Source organism: Protopterus annectens, chromosome 2.part0 (assembly GCF_019279795.1).
Source record: "Protopterus annectens isolate FY-2018-M chromosome 2.part0, PAN1.0, whole genome shotgun sequence".
Classification (NCBI taxonomy): Eukaryota; Metazoa; Chordata; order Ceratodontiformes; family Protopteridae; genus Protopterus; species Protopterus annectens.
The window spans coordinates 607,246,457-607,261,076 of record NC_056728.1 but is presented as its reverse complement, the minus strand read 5'-3'; the positions used below and the strand labels follow the sequence as shown (position 1 = coordinate 607,261,076).

General features: G+C 38.7%; 1 protein-coding gene across 1 annotated transcript in view; it reads left to right on the top strand.

Annotated features, from left to right (window-relative positions):
- Window positions 1–14,620, top strand: part of LOC122792759 (phospholipid-transporting ATPase ABCA1-like) — a 2,266,772-nt gene that overhangs the window by 327,495 nt on the left and 1,924,657 nt on the right. The window contains exon 8 of the mRNA XM_044060333.1: window positions 14,012–14,151. Within this exon, the coding sequence (XP_043916268.1) occupies window positions 14,012–14,151 (140 nt within the window). The remainder of the gene's footprint in view (window positions 1–14,011; window positions 14,152–14,620) is intronic.

Genomic DNA, 14,620 nt, shown 5'->3' with positions numbered 1-14,620 from the left:
AATGTCATCCCAATGATAAGTGAATGGTGGCAAAATGATGTGAAAGTATGCCACACTGCTGAATATAAATACTGTGACATTAAAATGGGGAGGTAGACAGGTAATTAGTATTGCAAAAATCTGTATTAGCTAGTCAACTTAATTGAAAGAAGAGTATCTGACTCATAATGTAGAAAAGAGACAGCTGCAACTAATTGAAACCGGAGATGTTGGTCTCATGCTGAGAAGGATGGTGACATAGGAAATTGGCCCTCTGTTGTCAGAAGAACTATTAGGTTTTTTTTTTTTTCTGGGAAACATAGCTACAACCCATTACTCATGATGCCCATGGACTGCAACTAAGTTACTATCTGAGAAGTTGTTCATGCTTTTTGATTTATTATTTATTAGGTTCAAGGTTCATACACACACACACACACACACACACACATATATATATATATATATATATATATATATATATTTATATGTAGGTATATACTAGTCTAATGACCATCAGGTCCCTTATAAGCCTAACCATGCAGTCCAACCCAAATGTGTTCCCATGTATCATGGCTGTTTATTAGGAGGGGGATATAAGGAAGTTTCTACAGGTTATGTGAGGGAGGGCATGTTAGTTTGGGCATTACTGTTTGACTCTGTCTGCCAGAGACATGGGAGCCAAGCCTGGTGTGCATTTCCAATTTTTCATCCATTGGTCAAGGTTATGCTTAAATATTGTTAGGGATGGACTCTGCTTCATATGGATGGGGAACTTGTTCCAGAGCATGGAGATCCCCTGAGATACATATCTGTCTTACTAACATGTCTTATTTATGTCACAAGCAAAATTAAATCCATGGATCTAGTGGTTCTGATGCTGCCCATTTTGCAGATGTTCAAAAGTCCACCAGAGCTGGACCCAAAGATACCTTGTAGGACTCTCAGTAACCAGTATGAGACCAAGTATAGATATGGGTTTAAGGTGATCCATATAAGACAATGTGTTTATTCCCTGGATTTTCCTGCTAAGGAACCTTTGTAGCCATTCCAACTGTTGCATATATCTAGTCAGGTACACACAGAAGAGGGCATTATACTCAATGATGAGTCTGATAAGGCCCAAATAAAGTGACACTATGACTTCCTTGGACCTGGATGCCATGATCTTACTTACAAGTTGGGTAACATAGATTGATTTTCTTACTACTTGGCCTTGTGTTTGTCAAAGGCCAGAGTACAGTCTACATATATTCCCAGATCTCTGACTATCTGGACAACTCTTAGTGGTGTCTTATTGTTGGAGTAAATAACCTGGGTGCCAGTTTCCCAAAAGGCACTACAATACATTTGTTAGCAATGAGTTTTAGTCCGTGACTTGGCACCAGCCATTTGTCAGTGTTAGACCCTCTTGTAAGATGTTTGTGTCATGGGAGAATCTATGATAGTTCCAAATTTAAAGTAATCTGCAAACTTGATCAACCAATGGCCCTTGACATTAGCCCTTACTTCCAAGATATAGATGCCATATAGAAGTTGTTCCTGCACAGAGCCCTGAGGTACCCTGCTAGTGACTTAGATCTTAATGGAGGTGGTATCACTAGTTCTGACTTCCTGGGTCCTGTCTGTCAGCCAGCTGGCAATTCAACAAGTTATGTAATAATTTATGTCCATTTTGGAGAGTTTTTCAACTATACTCAAGTGGGATATTATATGAAATGCCTTAGCCAAGTCCAGGTAGGTGGCATACACCATTTTCCCCTCATCCATTGCCATGGTTACCATATCAAATAACTCCATCAGGTTTAATAGGCATGACCTACGCTTGAAAAAGCCAAATTGGGTTAGGTCCAGTGTATGAAGGTTGACTATGTCTTTGTAGCAGTTCTTTGTATGGAAGGACTAAAAGTGAACATTTTCATAACCTGGAGGACTTTACTGCTTGTATGTGCAAGTGAATTTGTGTGTGTGTGTGTGTGTGTGTGTGTGTGTGTGTGTGTGTGTGTGTGTGTGTGTGTGTGTGTGAGGTGTGCATGTGTGTACCGGCACGCACGTGAATATGGGTATATCATAAATCTGTTCCTAAATACCTATATGAAATGGTCAGAAGAAAATATTCTATCTACTGTTACATGTACCAGAACAGTTGTTCCTCTTTTACATACATCATCACCAGGTAATTTACTCTACACCTTATTATTATATAGCCAGAACTAGAGAACTAAGAAAGCAACAAGCCCAGAATGAAACACCTTCAAAAAAGCATTAATCCAGTATACAAATGCTTAAAATTATTACAATAAGGACTAATGATTATAAAACTACCAAATAATGTGCATTAAACACATAAGCTGCAACTTCTTCACCCTACATGAAAAACTGAATTCAAATCTAAACTGAAAATAGTCACCCTGTTCATCACATGAACAATAAAACTGGATACAATACATTGCAGTAATGAAAATAGATTAAATAAAAATAATTGCTCGATCCTGATAAAATAACGACCTATCTCTACAGAAAACCTCATGGCTACTGCCATTAGTTATCTGTAAACACTGAAGAAGAAATCTTCTACTCAAAATAGAAAGAAGAGATCCTGTCATTATATAGACACAAAAATCTGCAAAATCAGTAAAAAAAGTGTCAAACAAAATGTAATGTACCATTGAAACTGAAAAATGGTTATAGTAAAAAAGACAAAACTAGTGACATGTAAAAAAAATCAAAGGAAAAAGTACTTGTGTTGAATAATGTAATGCTATATTTATAGATCTTGAGGCCATTTGGGGAACTTTAAAATAACGTATTGAGGCATCATACAAACAAAATGTGATTGACTTCAACAATTCCTGTAGTTTCTGGTGTTATTTAAAGGGGATCCAGTATCTGCTAGTCTGGGATAACATGATCAACAGACCACGATGCTTTGCCAGAGCTGGCCTTCATCTGTCACCCTTGAATTTCAGTTACTGGCTAAGGCTCTTGCCATCCCTATAGTGCCTTTTGTAGGCAATGTCACAAGAACAAAATTCCCAGCATAAAAATGCCCTCTAAAAAAAATCTCATGGTTATGCTGCTAAACGCTAGGAGTCTGAACCAGAAACTGCACTCACTAGAAGCAGTCCCCACCTTGGAAGATGCTCACAATTAAGCAGTCAGTGAAACCAAGTTTAAGACTGTGGAGAGCACCCCGGCCCTACCAGGTTACATTTCCTTCCACACGTTCAGATCACAAACTGAAGGCGTGAGAACTAAAGGAGGTGGTGTATCAATATTCATTAAAGATATACACCTCTAGAGTGGTTAAACAGTATGATTCCCTTGAATTACTTCAGGTGCAATTGATTATAGGTAAGACACCTCTTCAGGTCATTGCCAGCTATAGGACCCCCTCCAAGAATCAGGGCATCTACTCAGCTTCCTTGGAGCAGTTTTACAAACTGTGTTTACATACTAAAGCCTGTTAAAGCAAGCAAAATTCAAATTGGCTTTAGGTCTATTCAGAATCATAAATATTTGCTACAGAATTTATAACCATGCTCCATAATCATGTTTTTAATCAGCATTAATGAAAAAGTCAGTAATAAATTTTTAAACTATCCTCTGAAGTCAAACAATATTTTTATGGACATTGCTGACAATTTTTTGCCATAATATGACAAATTCATTATTTCTTAGTTATTAAGAAAAATGTTCTTCTTCTCATAATAATAATGCAATTATTTTAAAATGTATGCATTATAGCATGGTATGAGATTTTCTTCATAAAATAGAGTATACATTTCCAACAAATATGTAAATATTTTGATGTAAATAATGATATAAATAATATGCCAAAATATGTTCATACTAGCATAGTTAATGTTAACGACTGAACTGTATGTAAATAGGGTGCTGCTTTCTTTAAGTAGTAACTGTTTCTTTAATTGTTTGTTACTTTAAAACTAGAGATGAACGTTCCTGTATCAGTAAGATCATGTTTTTTGAATGTGCAAATCCAGGCAAAGACTACTTGCCTTGCTAAAGTAAAATTAATACTGGAGCAGATTCCCTAAGAGTGAATTAAATGAAATGGAAAAAAATAAGTTGAGAAAAAGTCTAGAAAATGTTCCTACCAGAAAAAAATGCACTGAGAGTGACTATCGCTGTCTGTTAGCATTAGACTTATCTAAAGATACTTATAAAAACCACAAGACTGGATTTTATTTGGAAGAAGCTGTTCCAGCTATACTTGTATCTTAAACTGCACTATTTTTACTCTGACTTATGATCTCATCTTGATGTGGATTATGCTTGACATTTTTTGTCAGCAACTAGTACTGCCAAAGTTCAGAGACTTGTCACTGCCAGCATGAGGGCAATTTTCCATAACAAGCAGAATGACACAGAAATAGAAAGATAGAGATAGTCTTGAGGGTGTCCTAGGAAATTCTGTACCTCTGTACATGGATCCATATGCCAAGATGACCACAGTGAAGCTTTTACCACAGACCACAGAAAATAAAGCTGAATGGATGGTTGCTTTAAGTAAGCTGATGGATGTCCCAAGAATTGTGCCACCACTTAAACGGCTTACACAAGGGAAAGTACTCGAGGTATATCTTAACACCTTTGAGAAGTTTTCCCACCAGGAGTCCCAGTCAACTGAATAAACACCAAGGCTTTCATGGTCATGGAGGGACTGAATATAAGGGCTATCATTAACAGAAAAAGGTTTTACTTAACCAAAGATGGTGTTGCAAAATTAAATAAGTTCATAAGTTTCACAGCTCTGTATTTTCTCATAACAAAACAGTAAGGTCACAAGTTAAAGCACATTAGTTTATGGGTAGATCCCGAAAGGTCTATCCAAGAAGAAAAAAAATATGGAAATGAAAGCAACTGACAAATTCAATAGGTTTTTACCTACTTCTTTAAGAAAATGGGTATGTCAAACTGACTATGAGGACTCTAAAAATGTTGTTATAGTAAATAATTGTTATGTCATGAAACCATGCATAAATCTGAACATCTTGGACCTATACTAAAACCTATGTCAATCATTGGTTACAAACAGAAAGCAGCAGTTATATCCATACAGTATTCTTTTTTAAATGTGGAAAAAAAAGAGTCCCATAACGAGATAGTATACCAGCGATAATAGCACTGTTCAAACTGCAACAATACAACTTCTGAAAGACATGCCTACTGGTGCTATTATGCGTCTAGATATTGGTAATTCTACTTTAGAATGGTTAAAACTGCATTCTTTTACTGTGAGGTTACTGAGTTAAGTGTAGTGCCTTAAGTGATATAAAAAAACTGCAAGGACTGTTTGAAAGAGTCAGTATGGTAGCACAGATAAAAAAAGCAGTATCTATGCAAGAAGACTATGATTAACAAAGCAATAGATGTGGTATGTATTCCTTGTGATTAGAAGTGGTATCTTATAACTTAGCTATACAAATACAGACTGGGTTTGGAGAAATTGTCCACACAGTTGTTGTCAGTTCCAATTGAACATGTGATGTGATATTACAGAAGGGTTTCCACCACTTCAAATTGTTTAGAGGGCAATGGGGAAAAAAAGTGCTTCTTTCATTGTGTTATGACTATGCACAATGGAACTGGTAGATGAATAAACCGGGTCTATATTACATCACCGACTGCTGAAAGAAGCAAACAGTGATTAATCGACCCTATGTGAGTGAAAGCTTACAATCTCGAACTGTCAGAACAGCGATTTTTTTTCCTTAGGGAAAAAAATTGTTGTTCCAAAACACATACACACAACACAAGCACACCAAACAAACAGCAATCCACACACATACACCTAAAATCTTACAATTAACCCTACACTAAACTATACACACACCACTAACTATCCACTTACCTTAACTCAAACCCTAACCCTAAGGTCTGTCACTATCGCACACTCACCATACCTGCTCCCTAACCCTAACTCACCTATCCCGCCCTAACCCTCACGTCCACACAATCGCACACATACCTAACCCGCACCCTAACCCTAACTCACCTAACCTCCCCTAACCCTCACATCCACACAATCGCACGCTTACCTGATCCCGACCCATAACTTTCCACCATAGTGCTGAAAATACCAATGCAACAGAAACGGACAACCAAATTCTTTCCCTAGGAAAGAATTCGGGTTTCTGTTCCTTCGATATTTTCAGCTTTCGCTCCATAGGGTTTGATATTAGAACATTTGAAGGTTTTAAGCCTCGATGTTCTAATATAAACCCAATAAACCTACATAGCTGCATCTGCCTAACCCAGGAAAAGTATGAGGAGCAACCACAAGGCTCATTTATTAGATTGTATGCATTCAAAAAAGATCATTACATTTAGAAAGTTCTAAAGGTTTAACATTTAACATAGGATTACTAGAACAGGAAAAATATATGCTAATTAAAGAGATATTTCATAAGTAACATCTAAAAGAAAAAGAGGATAGAAAGGACTTGAACACTAAAGTGCTGCAGCTTAGAAGTATTGCAAAGCAAGAAATGGAAGTGTCATTACAGCCTGAAAATGTCTCAAATCAGGAAGTTTAAATAACTTACAATGTAAAGTCACAAACTATCCAATAAGTGCCACGGCTCTTTTGTAACCTTGCGCTGTCGAAATAACCACAAAAACCGCAAGGTAAATCCAAATGGAATTCAGCAACAAGTACCAAAAATGAAGAATTCAGCAACAAGTACCAAAAATGAGGAATCCTGGTGGAATAGCACACTAAAGAATAAACTCCAAGCTGATGCGAACTGAACAAGTAAATCAATGTCCTTTATTCCAAGAAAGAACAAAGATACAAAATGGTAAATGCACTTAAATAAAATAACAAAAATCAATCCAATAAGGTTAAGCGCTTTCACCCACTGCAACTCGTGGGCTTCATCAGAACCCTTTGAGTAAAATAACAGAGTCCTTTTAAGAGAAAAAAGGCACCAAAAGGAAGCGGAAACTGATGTAACATCCTGTATAGCAAATACCACCCCCTGCACTTATACACCAATCATTAAATTTAAAATTGGCGCCAACTGGAAGCTAAAAAATGCATAATTTCCTAAATTCTATCCTATGCTATACTCCTCCCCTTAAAGGCCTCACTACACTTACTAATACTTCAATTTATACAAAATCTATCAGTGTAGTTCGTGCAAAAAAAATCAACAATATTGTATTATGTATAGGTATATATTGGTAACACAATACTTACATATTCATCAGGTAGTATAGGTAATGAGATTGTTAGGCATCTTTTGAGACATTGTTTTATTATAGGAATATTGTAAATATTTTAAAATCATTAGACAATGTGTTTATTTTAAATATTTTAATCAATCTGATATGGACGCTTGAGTATGGTTATTAGTGATGAATTTTATTGTTGAATTTTTTTGCATGAACTACACTGATAGATTTTGTATAAATTGAAGTATTAGTAAGTGTAGTGAGGCCTTTAAGGGGAGGAGTATAGCATAGGATAGAATTCAGGAAATGATGCATTTTTTAGCTTCCAGTTGGCGCCAATTTTAGATTTAATGATTGGTGTATAAGTGCAGGGGGCGGTATTTGCTATACAGGATGTTACATCAGTTTCCGCTTCCTTTTCTGATGAAGCCCATGAGTTGCAGTGGGTGAAAGCGCTTAACCTTATTGGATTGATTTTTGTTATTTTGTTTAAGTGCATTTACCATTTTGTATTGTTGTTCTTTCTTGGAATAAAGGACATTGATTTACTTGTTCAGTTCGCATCAGCTTGGAGTTTATTCTTTAGTGTGCTATTCCACCAGGATTCCTCATTTTTGGTGCTTGTTGCTGAATTCCTCATTTTTGGTACTTGTTGCTGAATTCCATTTGGATTTACCTTGCGGTTTTTGTGGTTATTTCGACAGCGCAAGGTTACAAAAGAGCCGTGGCACTTATTAGATAGTTTGTGACTTTACGTTGTAAGTTGTTTTCGTGATTTCTATTAAGTTTAAATAACTACCAGTACTGGAAATAAGGGAACACTAACTATAAGGGTGAATTCCAAGAAAAGAAGTAAAGAAGTATGGAACATGCACCATTTGATTTGAATTCTAAATATTCTATCAAGTTAAATGAGAAAGGCTCAGAGACTTCTAGACAGCATGTGGTTGTTGAGAGAGAGAGAGAGAGGAGAGATATGTAACAATAAAACAGTTCAGCAGAATAGTTAAACAGGGAAGGACAATATATGCTCAGAATTGCCAATCCATTTCTGCATATGTAAGACAGCAACCTTATTAAGGAAAATCATAGGTGGCAAGTATCTATGGATAAGAAAAAGTAAATCAAAGGATAAACCATTTACAGATTATCTACAGCCTGGAAAAAAGAAATAAACAGATAGGGTCATGTTCAGTCACACTGAATCAGAGGTTAAACAACACAGAGATGACAAAAATAGAGAAAGTGGTATATACTGAGGGAATAGATAACCTTGAACAAAGCCTTGATGATATTTCTGATGAGGGGGGAAATATAGGAGCTATAAACAAAAATAAAAAAGTTTCCATGCAACCATTTCATAAAAAAGTGAATAGGAAAACTTAAATAAGGCAGAGGTAGCAAATGACACTAAAGAATACTGGTAACAGTGTTTTTGTAGTAGACAATCTGGACACATTGAGGCCAGTATAGGTTCCAGAAGGAGAAGAGAGGAAGTACTGCCTTCTGCTTCACATCAGGCTGATGCTGTAGAAACCCCAGTGTTAGCTGAGCTTTATATGAGCTGGTTAAATATTAAAATGGTACAGTGGCGACATGGCACTTTGAGCAGAGCTAGGGAAAATACATCTAGAACTGCAGGCAGAAAGCTGAGGAAGATGTTCCTACTTCTTACCTATGCTATAAATTAAAAAATTACTTGTGATTCAGAAAAAGTGAAGATAGAGAGGAAGCAGTACATCAAACATTAGTGCACTCGATCTTTCGAAATCCCCCAGTGAAAAGCATAATGATGTACTACTACCAGACATCTTGGAATGGACAAAATTAAAACATGGGTCATACCAAGATTTCACTAGTCCAGATTAATGAAAGCAAATTAAGAACTTTCATGTGAGATATCCTAACTGTCAGATGGCAGCCTCAATCCCAGGCTTTAAACATCCTCTTATTCTATTACCTATGACACAAGTACTTTTCAAACATATTTCAACAGACATTGTGGGGTCATTCGTAAAATCCAGTAGGCTTATAGGCCATCCCCTGAGGACGAAAGTAAGGGTTTCATGCTCAGGAGCTCATTACAGCATAGTACAATGTTTTTTACCAGTATGAAGAGCAGACCCGACCAAAGACACATACACAGCAATTCAGATAATGTTTTGCCTCAAATGTGTTTAGTGGTGTAAATAGTGTGTGTGACCCAAGAAGCTTACAAAGAGTCCTGGATACAGCAAATCTGTAACTAGTCTAGTCCAGGTACAGATTTGCTGTATCCAGGACTGTATGTAAGCTTCTGAGCCCCCTAAGCCTTTCTGTGTTGGAGGGAAGCCTTCTAGCTTATCAGTGGGAGTGGTAAGTATTAGGTAGCCTATCTACCACAAGAGGAGTGGTTTCTGGCCCAGAAATTATAGTTTATTGACCATTTGGGCAGTTTTTCCATCTCTTTCAACTTTCTGGTTTAAAAGCCCACATCTGTGTTTGTTTCCCACCTTTCCTGTAACTAATCTAGTCCAGATACAGATTTGCTGTTTCCAGGACTGTTTGTAAGCTTCTGAACAGTGCCAAAGTCTGCTCTTCAATTTTTTTCCTTACATCTGTTAGTTCTCTCCTCTCCTGCACTTTTACTAGCTTGTTAGTTTATCACTTTACCTGATTCTTGTACCAATTATTGTAGTACATAAAAGTGCTACCAACACTAAAAGTTCTACAAGGAAAGAGCTCCAGTACTTATTAATGCCCACCCCTCCAGACTTGTCTAAAGGTCAATTCCCTGTGCTTTCTCCTATTAACCTGGTGAACTTGGGCATCCTGAAGCAATGTAGCAACTGCCTCATGTACACTGACAACCCTCTCCTCTTACCCCCGCAACACTCAGACTTGAGAGAGATGCACTTATATATCCAGACTGGAAGCCACGCACTCTCCAGCCAAGACTGGAATAGCTGGTCATGAGGAGAAGGTCAACACTTACATCACACCACGTGGAACACATAGCTCTCCAGAACACACACCAGCATTGCCTTCACATAAAAACACAAACCACACACCCACCTGCGTGGAGACTCTCAATAAAAATTTAACCAAACAGCAGAGACCTCCAAGACAGAAACGCACTCAACCACCACAACACAACACTAATCATGAGACACAAACTCTACTAAACAGTGTGCCACTCAGCCAAAGCCCCTGAGGCAAAACAGCATGCCCAACACACCAGTCATAGGTGACTCAATAGTGAGGCACACTGATGTCTCACTCACTATGTTGAATAAGGAGAAAATAAGTCAGCTGCCTGTCAGGCACCAGGATCCGCCACATAACACACGCACTCAGGTCCCTCAACAACAGGTACAAATATGACTCTGTCATTGTACATGTGGGTGTGAATGACCTGAGATGTACCTCCCTGGACTACATGAAAAGAGACATGAAGGAGCTCTCGGATTATGTAGCCCAGGCGGGTATGACCCTAGCTCTGAGCTGCTGCTACCATCACCCAGAATGATACCACAGTACAAGCAGAAAATGATTGATTTCAACAATTGGCTAAGTTTTTGGTGTCATTCTAAGGGGATCCAATATCTGTCTGCTTGGGATGACATGATTGACAGTCCTCGATGCTTTGCCAGAGATGGCCTGCATCTGTCACCCTTGGGCTTCCGAATACTGGCCAAGGCTCTTGTCACTCCTATAGTGCCTTTTTTAGGCGGTATTCCAAAGACCAAATCACCACCGTAACAGCTACAAACAAATGCAATTTGAGGGTCATGCTGCTCAATGCTAGAAGTCTAAAGCTCAAAATGCACTAATTTGAAGTACTCCTTAAAATGGAGAACATCGACATTTGTGCTGTAACAGAGACCTGCTTCAAGGCAGCAGAAAGCACCCCTACACTACCAGGCTACAACTCATTCCACACCTTTTGGCCCCAGAACTTGGACCAAAGCTCCAAAGGTGGTGGTGTTTCCATATTCATAAAGGATGCACACACCTCCAGACTGGTAGCCCAACATAATGCATCTGGGATACTTCAGGTGCAAATAACATTGGGTAAGACAGCGATTCAGGTCATAGCCTGCTATAGGTCCCCAACCATGTCCCAAGATTCACACTCCACATTCCTAAGCACCCTGGAGAATATTAGGGTCCAACCTAACACTCTCATACTGGGTGACTTCAACTACCCCTCCATTAACTGGGAAAACTATTCATGTACTAATACACTTGCCCAACGCTTTCTGGAATTTATTAATTCCAATGCCCTGGACCAGCTCGTTCTTACCCCCAACAGAGGTAGCAACATCCTTGACCTGGTCATTACTAACATGGGTGACCATTGCTCTACACCAATAGTCAACTCCTCCCCAGTTAGATCCAATCACAAGCTAATCACCTTGGAAATTCACATCCATCCCACCCCCCCACCCCCACCCCCAAAAAACGTAACCACCATGAAAAACTTTTCCAAAGCTAACTTTGGGCTCCAAAAAACAGAGGTGGCTAACTTCACAGCACCCATGCAAATAAAGAATAGTTGCATAACCACCAAATCATACTCCAATGCACTGTACAAACAAGTACACAAATTAATGGATCTCGCCATACCCAATAGAACTAAGACGTTTTCCTCAAAAAAAAAAGGAAGCCAATCTGCTGGTCCACTGCCATAAACAAACTCTACAACAGAAGGAGGAAACTGATGTGGAATAAGGTGAAGTCCCAAGACTGGAAAAACTCCCTTATCAGCCTCAACAAAAGGTTGAGATCCCTCATCAAATCCTCTAAAGCTAGCTATGAAAACAGAATTGCAGCAGATAGTAAAGACAACAACAAGGCCTTATATAGTTATGTAAAGAATCTCCATGGCAATACCCAGATTTGCTCTGAGCTACTGCACAATGGTACCTCCTATACCAAGCCAACAGATATTGCAAATATACTGGCGGACAAATTCAGTGCTAACTTTATCCCTCTCTCCCCCCAAAGGACCAATCACAATACCAGTAGATTGCCAGGCACCCAGTAATACTGCTGGAGAGGTTAAAAGGTTGAAACAACACTGTCCAAGGCCAAGAATACAGCTTCTATGGGACCTGACAGTATCCCTGGCTGTGTTCTACATGAACTACAGAGTGAAATGGTACCTCACCTGTGTGACCTGTTCAATTTCAGCCTCACCTCAGGCTTTGTCCCTACCGAATGATGCACTGCTACAGTCATCCCTCTCCACAAAGGAGGAGCGACTACAGACCCTGGAAACTATTGCCCCATTATCCTGGAGTCTGATATGCAAAGCTATAGAATGCATCATCATGGACCTAATAAACAAGGATATAGGGAATCTCCAAACTCTGGATCCTACACAGTTTGTTTTCTTGAAGGGTAGATCATGCCTGTCAACTTGGTCAACTTCTTTGAATCAGTCACCAGCTGTGGATGAAGGTAAGGTGGTTCATACAGCCTACCTTGATCTGGTCAAGGCCTTTGATACCATTCCCCTCAGGAATCATAGAAAAACGTACTATGCTAGGCATCAGCCCCTATATCACTAGGTGGGTTGCAAACTGGCTCACAGATAGAACCCACAGTGTGAAAGTAGCTGACTCCAAGTCAGACTGCCGACCAGTCACGAGTGGAGTCCCACAGGGTTTGGTCCTGGGTCCTCTCCTGTTTGGTATCTATTTCTCTGAAGTCCAGGCCAACATGAAGGGACTCTGGCTGACAAAGTTCGAAGATGAGAGCAAGTTGGGAGCTATTATTAACTCCCCAAGTGATGTTGACATCCTGCAGAAAGGCCTCAATGAGACCAATGACTGGTGTCGGAACCATGGCCTTAAACTCAATGCCAAAAAATGTGTCTTCATCCCCTTTGGGAAAAACCCAGTTCCCTTAAATTACTACATTGATGGTAGTCCACTGAACACAGAAAGCGTTATAAGAGATCTGGGCACACAGGTTGACAGCAACCTCTCTTTTGACCACCACGTATGAGCCTAGCCCTGAGTAGCATCCTGCCTTTGCCCAGAATGATACCACAATATAAGGACAAAATGATTGACTTCAACAATTGGCTAAGCTTCTGGTGTCATTAAAAGGGGATCCAGTATCTGTCTGCCTGGGGCAATATGATCAGCAGACCACGATGCTTTGCCAGAGATGGTCTGCACCTGTCGCCCCTGGGATTCAGGTTACAGGCTAAGGCTCTTGCTACTCCTATAGTGCCTTTTTTAGGCAAGGCTCAAAGGACAAAACCACCACCATAACAGGTACAAGTATGCAAAATCTGAAGGTAATGCTACTCAATGCTAGAAGTCTAAACCTCAAAATGCACTCTCTTGAGGCACTCCTAAAAATGGAGAACATCAGTATCTGTGCAGTAATTGAAACCTGGTTCAAGGCTCCAGAGAGCACCCCTGCAATACCAGGCTACAACTCTTACCACACTTTTCAGCCACCAAAGCAGGACCAAAACACTAAAGGTGGAAGAGTGTCCATATTCACCAAGGATATTCACACCTCCAGGCTAGTTGCCCAACACAATGCATCCGAAATTCTCCAGTTGCAACTAACACTACAAGAAGGCAGCATGCATTCAGTGAACAACACTGACATTTTCTAATAATAACAGAACAAATAAAATCATATTTAGCTATAGTTCACTAAGTACTGCATAATTAATTGTTTTATTTTTTTATGCTTAATGGTATCATAAATGCTTTGAAATAACATTTTTCTATAAAAATATAAATTGGTACTATTTGGATTGAGTGTGAATGCTTTATGTTTTTTCCCTTACATATTGACCCTTAAACTATTTTGTTACATCCAGATGGTTTCTGTGAGTCAATAATTCAGACAATGTCAACTACTTCATCGCTGCAACTAATCTGGAGAACATTTCGTCCTCTTTTCATGGGGAAAGTACTTTACACTCCCGACAATCCTGCAACAGCACAGATTGTGAAACAGGTAAAATGTTCCTCATAATCATGTTATTTTATTCCTTTTCAGTACTTAGTTATAGTCCAGTTTCAGCAGTGTCAAAATTAAGGGGAAATTATGCTGCCCTTCATTAATGCATCAAGAGTCAGACTATATCTAGTATAAAACTGAATCTGTTCTCTGAGTACTTATATTCTGATTCTTAGAAAGAGATGGTCATTTTTCTCATCTATAGATGTTAGAGTACACTTAAATATTCAGTACAAAAATCAGGTTTATAAGGAAATTGATTTAAGTCTTCTTCTGAATTAAGATTTTGTATGATGTATTGTATGGAAAGGTCAAAATTTCTCATTTTGTGAAGAAATATCTGATCACTCATTTTTAAAATTATGAGTAAATCCTTTAACAGTTCAAAGACTAAACTGCTGAATTTTACACACTATGGCTAATCCTTGGAAGCAACAGTAAAATATGTATACCTGTATTAAAACTA